At 38.6% G+C, this 14,696-nt stretch overlaps 3 protein-coding genes across 6 annotated transcripts; 2 read left to right on the forward strand and 1 right to left on the reverse strand.

Annotated features, from left to right (window-relative positions):
- Window positions 1-554: 554 nt before the first annotated feature.
- Window positions 555-4,526, forward strand: LOC131302306 (EID1-like F-box protein 2). Of its 3 annotated transcripts, XM_058328867.1 has the most exons (4): window positions 555-737; window positions 1,973-2,162; window positions 2,359-3,128; window positions 4,220-4,526. In XM_058328867.1, exon 3 carries the CDS (start codon window positions 2,368-2,370, stop codon window positions 3,115-3,117), a length of 750 nt encoding a protein of 249 aa, XP_058184850.1. In that variant the 5' UTR covers window positions 555-737; window positions 1,973-2,162; window positions 2,359-2,367; the 3' UTR covers window positions 3,118-3,128; window positions 4,220-4,526. The 3 variants fall into 3 exon arrangements, with proteins under 3 accessions (XP_058184850.1, XP_058184851.1, XP_058184849.1); XM_058328868.1 differs by lacking the exon at window positions 1,973-2,162 and having other exon boundaries at window positions 556-737; XM_058328866.1 differs by lacking the exons at window positions 555-737; window positions 1,973-2,162; window positions 4,220-4,526 and adding exons at window positions 758-1,481; window positions 3,778-4,193.
- Window positions 4,527-5,215: 689 nt separating this feature from the next.
- On the reverse strand, window positions 5,216-8,808 carry LOC131302310 (uncharacterized). The gene is made up of 6 exons (XM_058328872.1): window positions 8,781-8,808; window positions 8,513-8,647; window positions 7,423-7,496; window positions 7,196-7,275; window positions 6,190-6,341; window positions 5,216-5,626 (listed from the first exon to the last, which is right to left on the reverse strand). The coding sequence occupies exons 1-6, from the start codon at window positions 8,782-8,784 to the stop codon at window positions 5,547-5,549; spliced, it is 525 nt and encodes a 174-aa protein (XP_058184855.1). The 5' UTR covers window positions 8,785-8,808; the 3' UTR covers window positions 5,216-5,546.
- A 2,161-nt stretch (window positions 8,809-10,969) lies between these two features.
- Window positions 10,970-14,684, forward strand: LOC131302268 (pentatricopeptide repeat-containing protein At3g29290). Of its 2 annotated transcripts, none has more exons than XM_058328816.1 (4): window positions 10,970-12,914; window positions 13,491-13,669; window positions 13,761-13,885; window positions 14,267-14,684. In XM_058328816.1, exons 1-3 carry the CDS (start codon window positions 11,277-11,279, stop codon window positions 13,762-13,764), a joined length of 1,821 nt encoding a protein of 606 aa, XP_058184799.1. In that variant the 5' UTR covers window positions 10,970-11,276; the 3' UTR covers window positions 13,765-13,885; window positions 14,267-14,684. The 2 variants fall into 2 exon arrangements, with proteins under 2 accessions (XP_058184799.1, XP_058184798.1); XM_058328815.1 differs by having other exon boundaries at window positions 10,971-12,914; window positions 13,488-13,669.
- Window positions 14,685-14,696: the final 12 nt, after the last annotated feature.

The raw sequence follows: 14,696 nt of genomic DNA on the forward strand, positions 1-14,696 counted from the left end.
GTTAGCGACTCTTGAGATCATATCACCTCACACGTAAGAGTATAAAACAATTACGAGAATGACCGTAAGAATTAGCCCGAGACGCTCGGCCACGCCGGAATGGGACACCAACATTACCACACACAAAATGTAAAGAATAAAAAAGGCTGCTGATTTTGCCATTCATTTTTTTGTTAACGACACTCCTCTGCAAATATATTTTTTGTGCGTGGTAATATATTTTTTGTTAACGTCACCCTCCTGTAAATATATTTTTAGTACAAAAATACACTTAAAAAAAAGTGACGTTAACAAACAAGTGATTGGCAAAATCCTTTTTCTCATAAAAAAGCATGGGCCCCGACAAGATCGCAAGTTGCGTGGTTGATCACTTTGACCGTACTTGGAGCCAATGACAGCCTCTTGACCCAAAGCCAAACAAGACAACGTGGGTCCCACTGAACTCTCCACACGACTGCCACGTTATGGATGAGGTGTCAGAATCCAACTGGCATTAACTGATTCGTCCAGCATTCATAGGGAAATTCTAGGGTCTCCACACAACTGTCACAGTCCGGTCAGTCTAGAATTTCCGCAAATGATATGGAGTATAGTTTTCTTCTCCTATTGCATAGGGAATTCCAAACCCTTCTCCTCTCTTCCACTACCATTTCTGCAAATCGCTCAGGAAAACCCAGCCACCATAATCTTTTTTTCCCTGGACAAAATTAACCCAGTTGGATAGGGAGATTTTCCAGGTATTTTTTGCAGGTTTCTTGGTTAATTGCAGTTAGTTTCATCCTTTCTGATTTGTCCACTGCAAAACCCTAATATGTTAGATGTGTTGTTGAATTTAAGCTGGTCTGGTGGGTTTTGATCTGATTCAAAGTCTTGAAAAATTCTAATGAAGTTCAAATCAATGCTTATTTTCCTGGGAAAACTTCATTTTTGGAGTCCAGGTTTTTTCTGGATCTTAGACCTGTTGTGGTTACTTGAGATATACTATGTACAAGATATATATATATACACACACACATACATAGTTGGGAATGAAAATTTTTGGGAGCAACCACTTTGTCTATATATTGTCAAAGGTTAGGACTGTCTCCGGTCCTACCCCGCCAAAATACCCCCCTCGATTGGTAATGTTTGTTGTTATTGTGTGGATGAGAACTGATATTAAACTGATCTAAGTGATTGTGTCCATTTTGATCTATTCCGGAAGCGGTGCGGTGCGATGAGTATGATTTGCTTTTTGTTTTACTTGTGCTATAGCTTCTGATATATGTGTAAAGGGCGTAGTTTCCGATTTTAACATATGTGGGCAAAGTGGTCATGCTTATTTGGAACTGTAAAATTTACGGATTTTTTAGCTAGTTTTTGAGTCAACTGTTTGACTATCACCCAGCCCACCTGATGGGATCATGCCAAACAATCTGTTTCAATGTCCTATATTACGTCCGAGTTTTGATCCTTAAGCAAGTGTAAGATGCATGCCCAAGGTATATGGTCATCCTCAAGAATCGATGTCAAGTTGTCAACTTTCCTTTGACCAATTTCGTTGGACTTCATTTTAACTGATTTGTTATCTTAAGCCTTAAGGTCCTTGCTTGGAACAAAGTTGCAAACGTTTCTCAGATTGTTAGGTACTTCTCAGGGAACCGTCAGTTGTTAATTTGCTATTTGGTGCCAAAATAAGTGTGTTGCTCATACTTCATTCTGTGATTCACTCACAAATTCTGAGTGATATGAGTCACTCCACTTGATCTAAATGTGATATCTAATTCTTATCTTCACAAGCTTGGGTCTTCTAGATTCATTAGTCATTTTAAATAAAGGAGGGCTTCTATCTACTTAATTTAAAAGTCGACCCGCCGCACTGGGCTATAAGATAAGATACAGCTCTTGTACTACTTGACTGGTAAGAAAGAGCTTCCAAGCCAAAGAAAAGTTTAGATGGATCATTTGATGAAATTCAGCATGACTTTTGCAGGAAGTGCTTCCCAATCTGTCATGAGCCATTGAAGTTTTTTAGCATTATAGTACTATTTGATGCTTGGCCGGCAACATTTTGGAATACCCGTTGGATTTGTTGAGGTTAAACAGTCTGCTCTGGTGATCAGCTCTGATATTGGTGAAGCAACAGCGGCTTTCATGAGAAACCACTGTTATATGTTAAACTGGTGATTATACTATATTGGTGTTTGCTAATCAACCCTTTACCACTATTAACCTTGGAGTCTTAAATATAGGACTTCGTAAGGTCAAGTTGATGAACTGTATAATTGATCCTAGTTTGTAGCACACCCAATTGAAAATTTGGCGGGGACAATGCGATGAATATTGACCATTAACTCCTTTGAGGTTTGGCATTACTAGGTGGAGACAATGATTTTAACGAAGCAGTATCGCTGCATACACTCAACGAGCTGTGCGTGCACGAATGGGCATCTAAACGAGGATGTGATCTTCCTAATTTTTCGGCACTTAAACTGGAACCCAAAGTTGATAGCCGCCTTCTCTTGTGCATGCAAATGGTTTGATGATGTTGCTAAAAGAGCACTGTGGAAGGAGTTTTGTCGGGTAAGAGCTCCTAAGATGATGCTTGATCTGCAATCTAGTGGGAGCCACAGTGTTGATGGGAACTGGAGGGCACTTGGGAAGCTGCTTATTTACTGTTCTGGATCTTCCAAGGGTGGCTTGTTCAATAATGTCCATATCCCTGGCCACTTTGTTTATAGGACCCGGTTTTCTAGGACTTCAGGGAAAAGCTTTCTTTTACCGCAATGCAGAAGTGATGTTCTTTATGTTTCAGACCCTTGTGAGCATCTTGACCAAGGGGAAGAGGGAGATGTGGGGTTTTTCCGGGGGATTTTCAAGTCATTTGCAATGTCAAAAGTTCGGAAGATGCTGATCAGTAGGGGAGCCCAGCTTCACCCATCAGAGGTGTGCCCCTATTGTAAAGCGAAACTGTGGAGCATGCTGCAAGCAAAAATGGTACCACAGAGTGCTAGCTGCAGATTAGTTTCTTACGAAGACTGTGTAGAGTATTATGTGTGCCTTAACGGGCACGTGCTTGGAATCTGCACTCTCTTGCCGTTATCTGATTCAGAGGCATCAGAGTTGGAGGATACTTGAAGTGAACCAAGGTACATCTTCCACAAATACTTTCCTGTAATTTTTTCATGTCATAGTTTCTTCCTTTTAAATTGTTATTGCACTGTGTTATCTTGAGGAGATTTTTAAAATTGTGTTATCTACTGCTGCATCTTACTCCTAGGGAATTATCAAGCAGCTCAAAACACATCTTCCATAGTTGAAGATTACTTTGAAGATTCCCTTTGATATCTATCTGACCACTCCCTCTTCCTGGGAATGAATCTCCCTATTTGTTTTCTTCACCAGTTGGCCTAGTTCTGAACTGGCTCTCCCGTTGTTTTTTCACTTGATAAGTTAAGATTTTTCTGCTTAGTTAGGGCCCAGGAGAGTACCTTGGAAATATTAGGAAAGCTGGAGCTTCAATTGGGCTTGTTATAAAGTAAGTTGCCCGTGCTTGAGCTCGGGTAGGAACATTGTAAGCTGGGTTCAGCTTGAAAATTTTGCCTGATTACGCCCAACAAGACTACAATATATTTTGCATAGAATGTCAAAATATCATTGGCTTGAAGGTTGGCTTAGCACTGATTTACCCATTTGAACATAATGACACAATGTAAAACCTTGCAGACCATTTGACGAATCCTTTGAAGTTAGAGACCACATGAAAAGTATTGATATCCTGTTCCTATCTACCCTCAGAGATGTATAGAAGTTCATGTATACTACCAAGTCAAGGTTTCCCGAGGTGAACCTTCTCTTGCTGAAGATCACAGCAAGGAAGCTCAGATTGTCTGGTACCTAGGTTCGATTAGCTTCAGAGAGATAGATGTCAGTAACACAAAGCTGTTGTGAGTTGAGGTTGGGCTGCTTGACTTGTTTTAGCTCTGAGATTCAGCACCCATAGTGGACAGATAGTACCTCCTCGTCGAAGGTCATTTTCCCAAATGGTTTTTTCACGTTGCCTTGCCACTTATTCATGCGTGTTTGTTTCGGTTAATGTGGTGGGCACCGTCTTCCTAATGCAAACGCATAAAACTGAATTCAACAAATGGCCAAACCTCCCTTCTCTGCTTTCGCTGTTCTCCTTTTATATGGCGTTTTTCAATGATTCGTGCAGCCATAATCTGCTTCTATTGAACAGGTTTTGGATCACTGCAAATGTAGAATCCTAATCCGATGCTGGATCAGTCAGACAGGCCGTAAGCAGAACTTATTACCCGTTATTCTTCCACAGCTTTTTGGTGTATCTGAAAACAACTGTGATTTAGGGCATCAAGGCTATGTATAAATTTGCAGCTTCCCAATGTTAAAGGAGCTGCGCCTAACCATTTGTTACCCTCATCCTCACTTGGAAAAATTGGTACTATGCACTGTATTTGAATGTTGGAGTCGTGTCTGTAATAATTTACAGCGACTGCTTATTTGTGAGAAATCAGTTAATTTACCAAGTGACTTGAATTTCTTATCGAACTTCACCCCACCACATAAGGTATCTGAAAGTTTGTGCCTGCATTGAGATGCAGAGAAAGATGAAAAGGATAAGAATAAGTGTCGCGAATGTAACTTTATTTAAAATTGAAACTCTTTTGGAATCACTATAAGAGATATTCCAATGATTACCGTGTTTTTATTTTCTATTTCTTCATATTTCGGCTTCTATGAAGTTTGCACCTCGCAATATTACTTTTCCGTCATGAACATTTAAAGATGAATTTGGATGTTTCAATACTAGTATCTTTTTTTTTTCCTGTTCTTACCTCTGGAACTGGTTGATAGTGAGCATGAGATGGTTCTTGTTCCTCTCATCACTGTTTTTGCATGAACGTTTTATGCTGTACTTGGATCATGGCTTTGGGAAGAGAATTACCGACGGAAAAAAAAATCCATAGGGACACAACAAAATATTCTTACAATCTCCTCTTTGCGTAATGTGCAACACAACCATAAAGCTAGCTGTTCTAAAGATCCGATAACTTTTTCATAGCAACTGTTGATCTCCGTGCCAGAAAGAAAGAAAGAAAAGGTGCAAACGATAATGAAAGAGATGAAAAAGGGCACTGCAGACGGGGCAAAATGGTGATGCCATGGGGTAGTTAGATCACGATTAGTTCCATATATATAACAACTACAAACAAAATAAGGAAGATGGTTTGCAGCCAAAATTGGCAGTAGTATGAAGATAAGTGGCACTTGAGGAATTCTGGTGAACAGAGAAATAGAATATACAGAGTGCTTGAAAAATTACAACTGCAATAACTGGCAATCCCAAAACAAAATGAAATTCTGATGAGAAATGCATGTACACCACAACCAGATAAACCCATGCAGAAGCTTTTTACGTCAAGATTGATTACTCCCTAGGGGACAAGAGCATGTAAATCAGAAACACCAAGCAACTCAGGCGCAAAATGGATTTGAACAGTAGAGGCATCAAAGCACTGTCCAGCGTAACAAACATGAGAGAATTCTTACATACTCTCGTGGACGCACTCATTTCCTACACCTACTTCGAATTCCAGCCCTTCAATTCTCATCTGGCCTACATTAACTGCATGTTCAAACTTCTTATTAGGAATTCGACAATATAGCTCTAAATCATACACCCAAAGAGGACCAGAATGCTAAGGTAGTGACTACATTTTAGCAATCATTCAACTCAACGAAGGGTGGCTCCGAAGGAATTGCTTTCCAAAATGAGTAAAGAACCATGTATTATGCGCTGTAATAGCATATATAAGCTCCGAAGGAATTGCCTTTGCTTCCCGTTGCAAACAAAATCACGCTTCCCTTATTTGTTTCAAATTAACACACATATGACAAAACAGAAATGAATTCTCGAGTTAATTTGTGAAAATTAAGACGACAGAATTCTTATTCTCATTGCTTCTAGAAAACAGTTGCCCTATCAGCGTTTACAATGTGTCTTTCCCACTTGGATTTATGTAAAGCCAATATCCTCTGGAAACGAAATTATGATTCTCATCGGTTAGTGCAACAGAGGAAATCCATCAGTTTCTATGGTCCAACAGTTTCTTATCCAAAATAACTGTAACTAGTATAAGAAGGCACGACGAAAAATGGAAGGGACGAAAAACGAACTCGAATGCTTACCAACGGCATCCATCCCAGCTAATTTGGGCATGAACTTCATTATATGTTCCTCTGCTTCTTTCTCAGCTTTCAGAGTCTCACATTCAAAAGAAACTAAAATCTTGCATTTCCCATGCTCCTGTTCAACCATACCAACAACATCCTTCTCCCACCTGGATACGGGCAGAATGAATTAAGGAATTTGATGATGAAGCAACTTTCTGTGAACTGTCTAGAATGAGAGACAAAGATGGAAATCGTTAGCTGTCGATCGAGGAGCTTTTGCATATTTGAAATGAAAAGACAAAAGATAAGAATAATATTGTGTTGGGACTGGTGGTTGAGGACAAAAGGCATGATCAAACCTTCGGAGAAGGAGCTGAAAAAGAAGAAGGAAAAGAGGGCCAGGAATTTCTTGTGAGGATCTGTGAAAGCTTCCTTCCATCCCGGTGGAATAGCAAGAAAAAGGCTTCAGTGAGCTATCTCATGGAATGCCAATCAAGAATAGCCGGAATAGTTATACAATAATCAATGGGAATTCTGGGTAAAACTTGTTCCTACCAACTGAACAAATGATTATTCATGATTCCATACCAAGAATGGGCATTAGCCGATAGAGATAGACCGGATTGAGGATAGAGAACATAGACAATAGGTACAAGATAGGCCGAGAGAACTTGAAAAGGAAAGAGATCCTGCTAGAGTTGTTCTTTTTTCAAAGGTATGAGTATTATATGCTTATAAAATACATGTTCACATCAATTTTAATATCTACTACATGTGGTGTGGTTTTATGAACATTATTATCACCCTTTCGGAAAAGAAAAAAAATATGCACACAATTAAAGCTTGATTAATCTACTAACAAACTCTGAAGAATAGTCCAAAGTAAATAGGCTACTGAAAATTTTAACACAGCTAAGATAAAGGATATCAGCATAGAGAACACAAGACACTTGAAAATCGGCTATTACATTTTTCCTCGGACACTGTGTGTAGAGCAATAGTAGCTAACATATTAGCTTACCCATGAGCATGATCAACATTACAAAACCGAGCAGCATCATGTCCTCTACACTCCACCACCACATCACGTTCTTCTTTACTCTATGCTCGTCATATCAAAAGAAAAAGAAAAAGAAAGAAAAGAAACAATGAAAGAAAGGAAAAGTCAATGGCACCAAATATTTGTGGTGTAAATAAGTCAGCGAAGAGGAAATCACAATCAAGGGAGGAAGGGTGAACAGCTCATACGGCATAGTCCGTGATTGTGAGCTTGATCAAGCGGTAATCCTCACCTCTGCTGCATTCCCTTTCACATGCCAACTCTTTTCAAAGAAATAAGAAACATATGTCAAGGGAAAACCATTTAACTATTTCAGGGGGATAACAATGGCTCAAGATCAAGTCAAATACTGGCACAGTAATAGGAAGGGAACCCACTATCTCGTAGGCTGTAGCCAGGATTAAAAGGACCCCAATAGCAAAAATATCCAGTAGCTAAGATCTTTGGGTGGGAAAAGAATGCAAGGCTGTAAGCTACAAGAACTTCCCTCGAATGGTGAATCTTCAAAAACAAACTAATAGAACTTCCCATGAAATGCAGATCTTCATAACGTTTTAGTAACTTGTGTGTGAGACTACTAATTCTATTCCCGGTAAAAACGTATGACAATTTATAGTTACAGCAGACTCTGCAACTAATATTTGATGAATACAACCAAGCATTTATAAGCTTCATAGAGACCCAAATAGTCACTGATTCTGAATATCGAGGGAAAAGGAGCAGCATAGAGTCGAGCTGAGAAATGGGTTGTTTGGTTTAAAAACATTATCTGGTCCAAGCTTGGTTACCTTATATGCTTATCAAGTCAAAGTAATTAATTTTTCAAGCTTGATTAACAACTTAGCTTCAAAAGTGTGTTGAACTTAGTTTTTCTTGTAACAAACTTTCATACAGTTACAAAGTTGTTCCATTTGATTGATTGGCATCAACCACAGATCCTCATGTCACATGGTGGCCTGGTACCTAGTATGTATATCTTATGAGACGAGAGTAGAGTGCATTTGCACCAGCTTTCAACTAGCCAAATACAAATTAAGCTCGAATATTTTGGTTCATTTAATGCCCCTAGTTCTATAGAGAGTCTAGAGACCATATAACCACTGCCACCGGTAATTTGATATATGCGATGCGACTACGGTACAGATGGAAGATAACAAGAAACAAAACCAAGTGAACGGAAAACAAAACAAATTCATGACCTTGTATTGTTACTTCGTAGCAAATAAACAATGCATATATACATAAAATGCATATGTACACAAAGACAGAAAGATTTACCAGTGCCATGGAGGCCATAGCAGACAGAATGGGGAAGTTGAATGAAGTGTCCAGAGATGGACCCACATGGCAACAATGCAATGGATGCAACCCCTTCCAATACTGCCCCCTCCTTCCCTCTCTTTCCTTCTTCATCTGCTCCAGTATCAAAGTATCAGCACATTTTTCATAGATATTTGAAAAAACATGTGCAAGTAAAATAGAATTTTCACGACTTTGAGTGGATACTCAAGAGCGCCCATTTACAGGAACCGACCGAAAAACATACCCATCTGAGTCTTCTTCCCCACGATTGTTAAAACCCGGAAGAAAACCCTCTTCCCTTTTTATTTTGGGTTTACCTGCACTCTATAGTCTATATTGCTGGAATTCCACTTTAGCCCTTATACTTTCAATTGTTACAGTAACCCTTTACACTCGGAGAGTCAAATTACGATGTTATTCTCCCATCCTAGGTCACAAAATCCTGGAGAATTGCCTCCGCTCCCGCTCCCGCTATCAATATTAGTTCTGCACTCGCGCTCTCAGTCTTCCCTATCGCAAATTTTAGCAGTTAGTTTACTCACATCAAAAAAAAAAAAATTTAGTAGTTTAAAATATTTTTCAAGAACGCTATCACGTTCGTGCTCCTGCTCGCGCATGCCCACACAAATAGTGTGACTTGGTCTGGAACACATAATGCGCGTGTGCGTACGTGAGCAGTAGCATGAGTGTGCATGAAAATATTTGTCAAAAGTATCTCAAACTACTAAAATTCTCATAAATAGATTAGAGAGCAGAGCGTAGATTAAAAATAGAAACGAATAATTGTTTTGGTTGATTATGTGGTCTTTATGTGGCTGAGAAGTGAGATGTGAGACTTCTCATTAAAAAGGCTTAAATACTTAAATGATCCTTACAAAATAGAGTCGGTTTCATTTTCGTCCTTATAAAATTTTTTGTTTCGATTTCGTCCTTCTAGTTTGTGACTCAGTTCAATATCACCCCTTTCGTCAACCAGTGGACGGAATTCGCCTACTTGGATAACGGAAGCCTTATTTGGTACCTACCTGGCCCACGTCTCTTCCCCCAATATTACCAACATTGTTTTCTACCAAAAAAAGACGCACAAGATCAATCTGCCATTCAATTACATTATGAACGTGCGACAAAAAAAATCACAAACGATATAGGTTTAGAGAAAGCGCTCACTAGACTCTTTTCATTCAATAATAATCAATCACTATCTTGCCCCGAAGGCTAGAAAAACCCTAACTCTAATTGATTGGCCTCAAAACGGACACCGAATCAATTAATAACGGAATTATCAAAAATGAAAAAATTCAGAATAATAGCAAAACTAGAAAATAGAGAAAATTGTAAGACTTTTCCCAAAATAACGACTTACTTTGGATTTTTCTTGCCCAAGTTATTATTATCAAGTCAAATATTTCCTTAAACAACAAATTTGAGCTTCCGAAGGCCTAAACAGCCTTAAAGGGCTAAAAAACCACGGTACATGGCCAAAGGCCATGTGCATTGACCGTTGGGCCTTTTCGAATTGAACCCAAATGTGTACAAAGAAGGGACCACAAATGCATACAAAACAGGCATTTTTTAATAGAGAAAAAGGTAGGTGAAAGGTATAAAAAACCACACACATTTTAAATTTGTCCCCCACTGAAAAAATTAGTATATAAACTAATGATACAAATTAGAACTATATAAACTAATGATGTTCCTGAAGTAAACAACATCTTTTGGGCGGAAAACCTTAAACCATTTGCATTAAAAACTTGGGTAACAAACTGGAAGGACGGCAAGGGTGAATTCCATCCATTGGTTAACGGCAAGGGTGATATTGAACTGAGTCACAAACTGAAAAGACGAAATTGACACAAATTTTTTTATAAGGACAAAAATGAAACCAACTCTATTTTGTAAGGACCATTTAAGTATTTAAGCCCATTAAAAATCATATATAGTGACCACAATCCCATTGTGGTTTCTTGTATTTTTACCAGAATGGGAATTCAATTCTTTCTTTTCAATTATTGTTATCAACAATGTTGAGGCACTTATGCCAACTTTTGTGAGCAGCGCCATCATGAACAATAAATGAATTGAAGTGTGACATAAACTCCCTTGGTCCTAATTTGTTTGTTCATTTTTATGTTCGTGTCGATTTTCAGTTGCTTATATATTTTATTATGGATCTAAAAAAATATGCAATATAAATCTTATTTGATAATTCTTGATAAGTTCTATAGTATAATTTTTTTTTGAGATTATAAATATTAATTAAAAGATATAAACAATTTAAAAAATGCACCAACATTGAAAAAGGACTAACAAAATAGGGCATAAGGTAAAAGGAGTAGGTCAAAGTAAAATGCCAGTGAAAGTACAAGGGTGCTAAGCGTAGTTGGTCATTATCCAGGGAAGTGCCGATACACACACCGTATTTCTTCAAAATTCTCACATTAGCAACACTATCAAACAACTCTCTCTCTCTCTCTCTCTCTCTCTCTCTCAGTTCTCTGGGTGGTGCCAACGGATACCCGTTCCTTCCATATCCTAGGTGGGTTTGCTTCGTTCCCATGGACTCAATCATGAAGTCGGGCCTTTTCCAGGTAAAAGTTTGTATAAACAATCTGGGAGAGGTTGAATTAGTATCTCCTGAAATTGGTTTCATGAACTCTCAGCCCTACCCTTATTCCCACTGTCTATAATCAAGTGAAGAAAATATCAAGTTTGTTTCTTTATCCTTTTCGGTGTCGAAAATATGGTAGAAATACTGAGCAATTTATTAGCAATCACCACTACATCCCATGGGTATAGCTGCTCATATCACTCATGTAGCCCAGGTATCCATGAATATAGAACCCATTATCCTTATTTTTCTTGTTGTATATACCTTAGTTCAGACACAAAATCAAACAGAAGGCGTGCCAAAAGCTATGGCCTGAAGATGATGACCTTGCCTTATCGATGGCGTAAAGACATAAAATCATCACATGTGTGTGATAGTTCTTTCGCATTCCAGCGAAAGGTTGCTATTGTCGAATATGGGTTAGCTTGTGAAGAAGAAAATATATTGAGTAGAAGAGAGAAGGAAGAAACTGATTTGAACCTACTGAAACTGAAACCACCTCCTTGGGGTAGTTCATCGATTCAACTGGACTCGGATTCTGAAACCGGCGGTGCTAATCGGTCTTCGACAATTTCAGAAAGGGCGGGAACTAGAAACGATAATAGGCATAGGGTTCATTTTCTTGAGGAAAGAAATGAAGAGAGGTTATCAGAAAGAATTTTGAACCTTAGCAGAACGAATAAGAGTAGAAGTGCAATGGAGTTGTATTGGTCCATGGAGTATTCAGGTCTTAAACCGACTTTACATGCATGTAATTCTCTTATCTTGTGCCTCTTGAGGAACAAAATGTTGGATGATGCTCTAAGCATTTTTAAAGCGATGAAAGCAAGTGACAATATCACTGGCCATACTTGTAGCTTGGTACTTAAAGCAATTGGAAATGCTCAAGGCTGTGACGCAGCTTTGGACATTTTTGAGGAATTAGGAAGAAATGGTAATTGTAAAAAAGTCTTTGACACAGTTGTTTATAACACAATGATATCATTATGTGGCAAAGGGAACGATTGGGTTGAGACACTCAGAATTTGGAGAAGTATGAAGGAAAATGGCCTCGCTGGAACAGCAGTCACTTATTCCCTATTAGTTTCTATATTTGTGCGTTGTGGTCAGAATGAACTAGCTATTGATGCCTACCATGAGATGCTTCAAGATAGGTTGAATCCTGCTACTGATGAGATGCAAGCTATTATTGGAGCTTGTGGTAAGGAGGGGAAGTGGGATTTGGCTCTTAATGTGTTTGAAAATATGTTGAAGAGGGGTTTGAAGCCTAATCTGGTCACATGCAATGCACTGATTAACGCATTCGGAAAGGACGGGAAAGTGAAGCTAGCATTTAGAATTTACAGCTTGTTGAAATCTTTTGGTCATTCTCCGGATTCGTACACATGGAATGCCCTGATTGGTGCCTTGTATAGGGCAAATCGACATGCTGATGCTCTTCATTTATTTGAGAGCATACAAAAGGAGAAAATGCCTCAGTTAGATTTGCATATATACAATACCTGTTTGATGTCGTGCCAAAGGCTTGGTTGGTGGGATAGAGCTTTGCAGCTACTATGGCAAATGGAAGCTTCTGGACTTCCTGTTTCAACTCCCTCGTATAATCTTGTTATTGGAGCTTGTGAGGTGGCAAGGAAGCCAAATGTTGCCTTGGAAGTGTATGAGCACATGTTGGACCGAAAGTGTGCTTCAGACACATTCACTCTATTGGCTTTAATTAGAGTTTGTATCTGGGGTTCACTTTGGTATGAAGTGGAGCAAATGCTAAACGTAAGTTGCATTTCTAATGCAGCCCATTTAAATTTATTCAACTCTTTGTCTTACGTCATATTTACGTTCACTTCTGTTTAATGTTTATCCATGTATACGAAAGACTTGCACACTCAGGTAAAATGAAGTTTGTAATCTTGGCACTTGAGATGAAACCCCCAACTTGTTTATACTGTGTTAGAGATATTCAGATATAAATAAGGTTCTGTTAGAGTAAATGCAAAATTCTTGAATGCCTGAAATTTACAGTCAAATATTTTTTCCATGTTTATTTCTTGTGTCATGGGATCTTGTTTGCTTTCCAATCTCATCTTCTGCTAATATTCTCGCTTTTTAATCCACCATTGGACTTTGGAGAAAAGAAAACTACCTTTATGAGTTTGTGAAGTAGGTCAGGGCATTTTCTTGTGTGGTGCTTAGGAGTCCAATGTCGAGATACTTAATCAATGTATGAGTACCCACTCCTTTTGAGATGGAATTTTCTTGCACGATTAGAGTATTAGACGTTTTCATGATTCATGATTTATTTTCATTCCAGCTTTTAACAGCTTACTCTTTACTGTTTTTCTGCAGCAGGGTACACCAGATGCATCTCTCTATAATGCTGCCATTCAAGGAATGTGTTTAAGAGGCAAGAGTAATTTAGCAAAGAAATTATACGCAAGAATGCGTAGGATCAGTCTTAAACCTGATGGTAAAACAAGGGCATTGATGCTTCAAATCTTTACCGAAAGACCTGTCCCATTACGCAAAAGGTGGTTTTCTTATCCCAGAGAGGTACTTAAAACTGTTTGCTCACCAGCTTGGGTAATGGCCAACCTGTTTTTTCCACTTCTCTCTCTTCAGGTAATCTTACTATGACCAACTCTAATGGAAGTTGGAACAAAATACGGGGGACAATGAACACCAGTGTTATGCGAATCAGTGACCAGAATCCATGGAATGAACCATGTCTGAGAAAAGATCAACAGGTTTGTCTTCATCTCACTGCTCACGTGAACAAATTTCCAGATTTCGTGTGATCAAAAAATAACAGGTCTCTGTTTTCAAAAATTACATGGGATGATAAGATTGGAGACCATTGAACCCAATTGATCTTTAGAATTGAGTGTAAGATGTTTTAATGATCCTGTTCTGGCATCATGTGGCATAATTCTTGTTCTGAATTAGAGATGCTGCATATTGATTTTCCTAGAGGGCCTGTCCATTTCAAGTAAATAAGTCGTTCGATTACAAATGGAAATATTCCCTTCACCTATTTGCCAGGATTTCCATATTGCGTCCCTGCTGTTAAACCCATAACTTTTTGTTTTGTTTTTTTTGCTCGGCAAACTTTTGTTTGTTTGCAACAGGCTGCCTGGATGTCTGTTTAGGGTTTCTATGTGAATGGAGGAGTTGGGGAGGGAAGATTATTTCAGAAAAGCAGCTCTAACGTAGCGAGCATCACAAAGGAGTGGTAATAAACAAACATGGTGTATCATCTCATGGAAAATTCAACTCGGAATGACTAATGGTGGTTTTTGGTGGAAAAGGACCTCATACCCGGGACCAACCTAATTTATTAAACAAGCATCACCAAGCGAAGAAGGTGTTATAGGTGTTACTTACATCGGAAGACTTCGATTGCAAACATTTTCCCATCTTAAGTAATGGCTACATGTACTTGTAATCAGTAGCCTTACAAGTTTTGTAATTGTATTTAACATGCCTTGTACAAATTCTCCAGAATTATACCAATCTCCTCAAGTGTTTCTCTTTCGGTTCTGCCAATCTGCCATTTGC

This window comes from Rhododendron vialii, chromosome 10a (genome assembly GCF_030253575.1).
Source record: "Rhododendron vialii isolate Sample 1 chromosome 10a, ASM3025357v1".
NCBI classification, from domain to species: Eukaryota; Viridiplantae; Streptophyta; class Magnoliopsida; order Ericales; family Ericaceae; genus Rhododendron; species Rhododendron vialii.

What these genes read in the sequence shown, in the direction of transcription:
- LOC131302310 (XM_058328872.1), bottom strand. An exon ending in CTATGGCCTCCATGGCACTG is followed by an intron (nt 7,497 to 8,512) that starts GTAAATCTTTCT and finishes TTCTTTGAAAAG; the next exon opens with AGTTGGCATGTGAAAGGGAA. An exon ending in TCACAATCACGGACTATGCC is followed by an intron (nt 7,276 to 7,422) that starts GTATGAGCTGTT and finishes TGACGAGCATAG; the next exon opens with AGTAAAGAAGAACGTGATGT.
- LOC131302268 (XM_058328815.1), top strand. Translation starts at nt 11,277, where the DNA reads ATGGTAGAAATACTGAGCAATTTATTAGCAATCACCACTACATCCCAT. An exon ending in AAGTGGAGCAAATGCTAAAC is followed by an intron (nt 12,915 to 13,487) that starts GTAAGTTGCATT and finishes GTTTTTCTGCAG; the next exon opens with CAGGGTACACCAGATGCATC.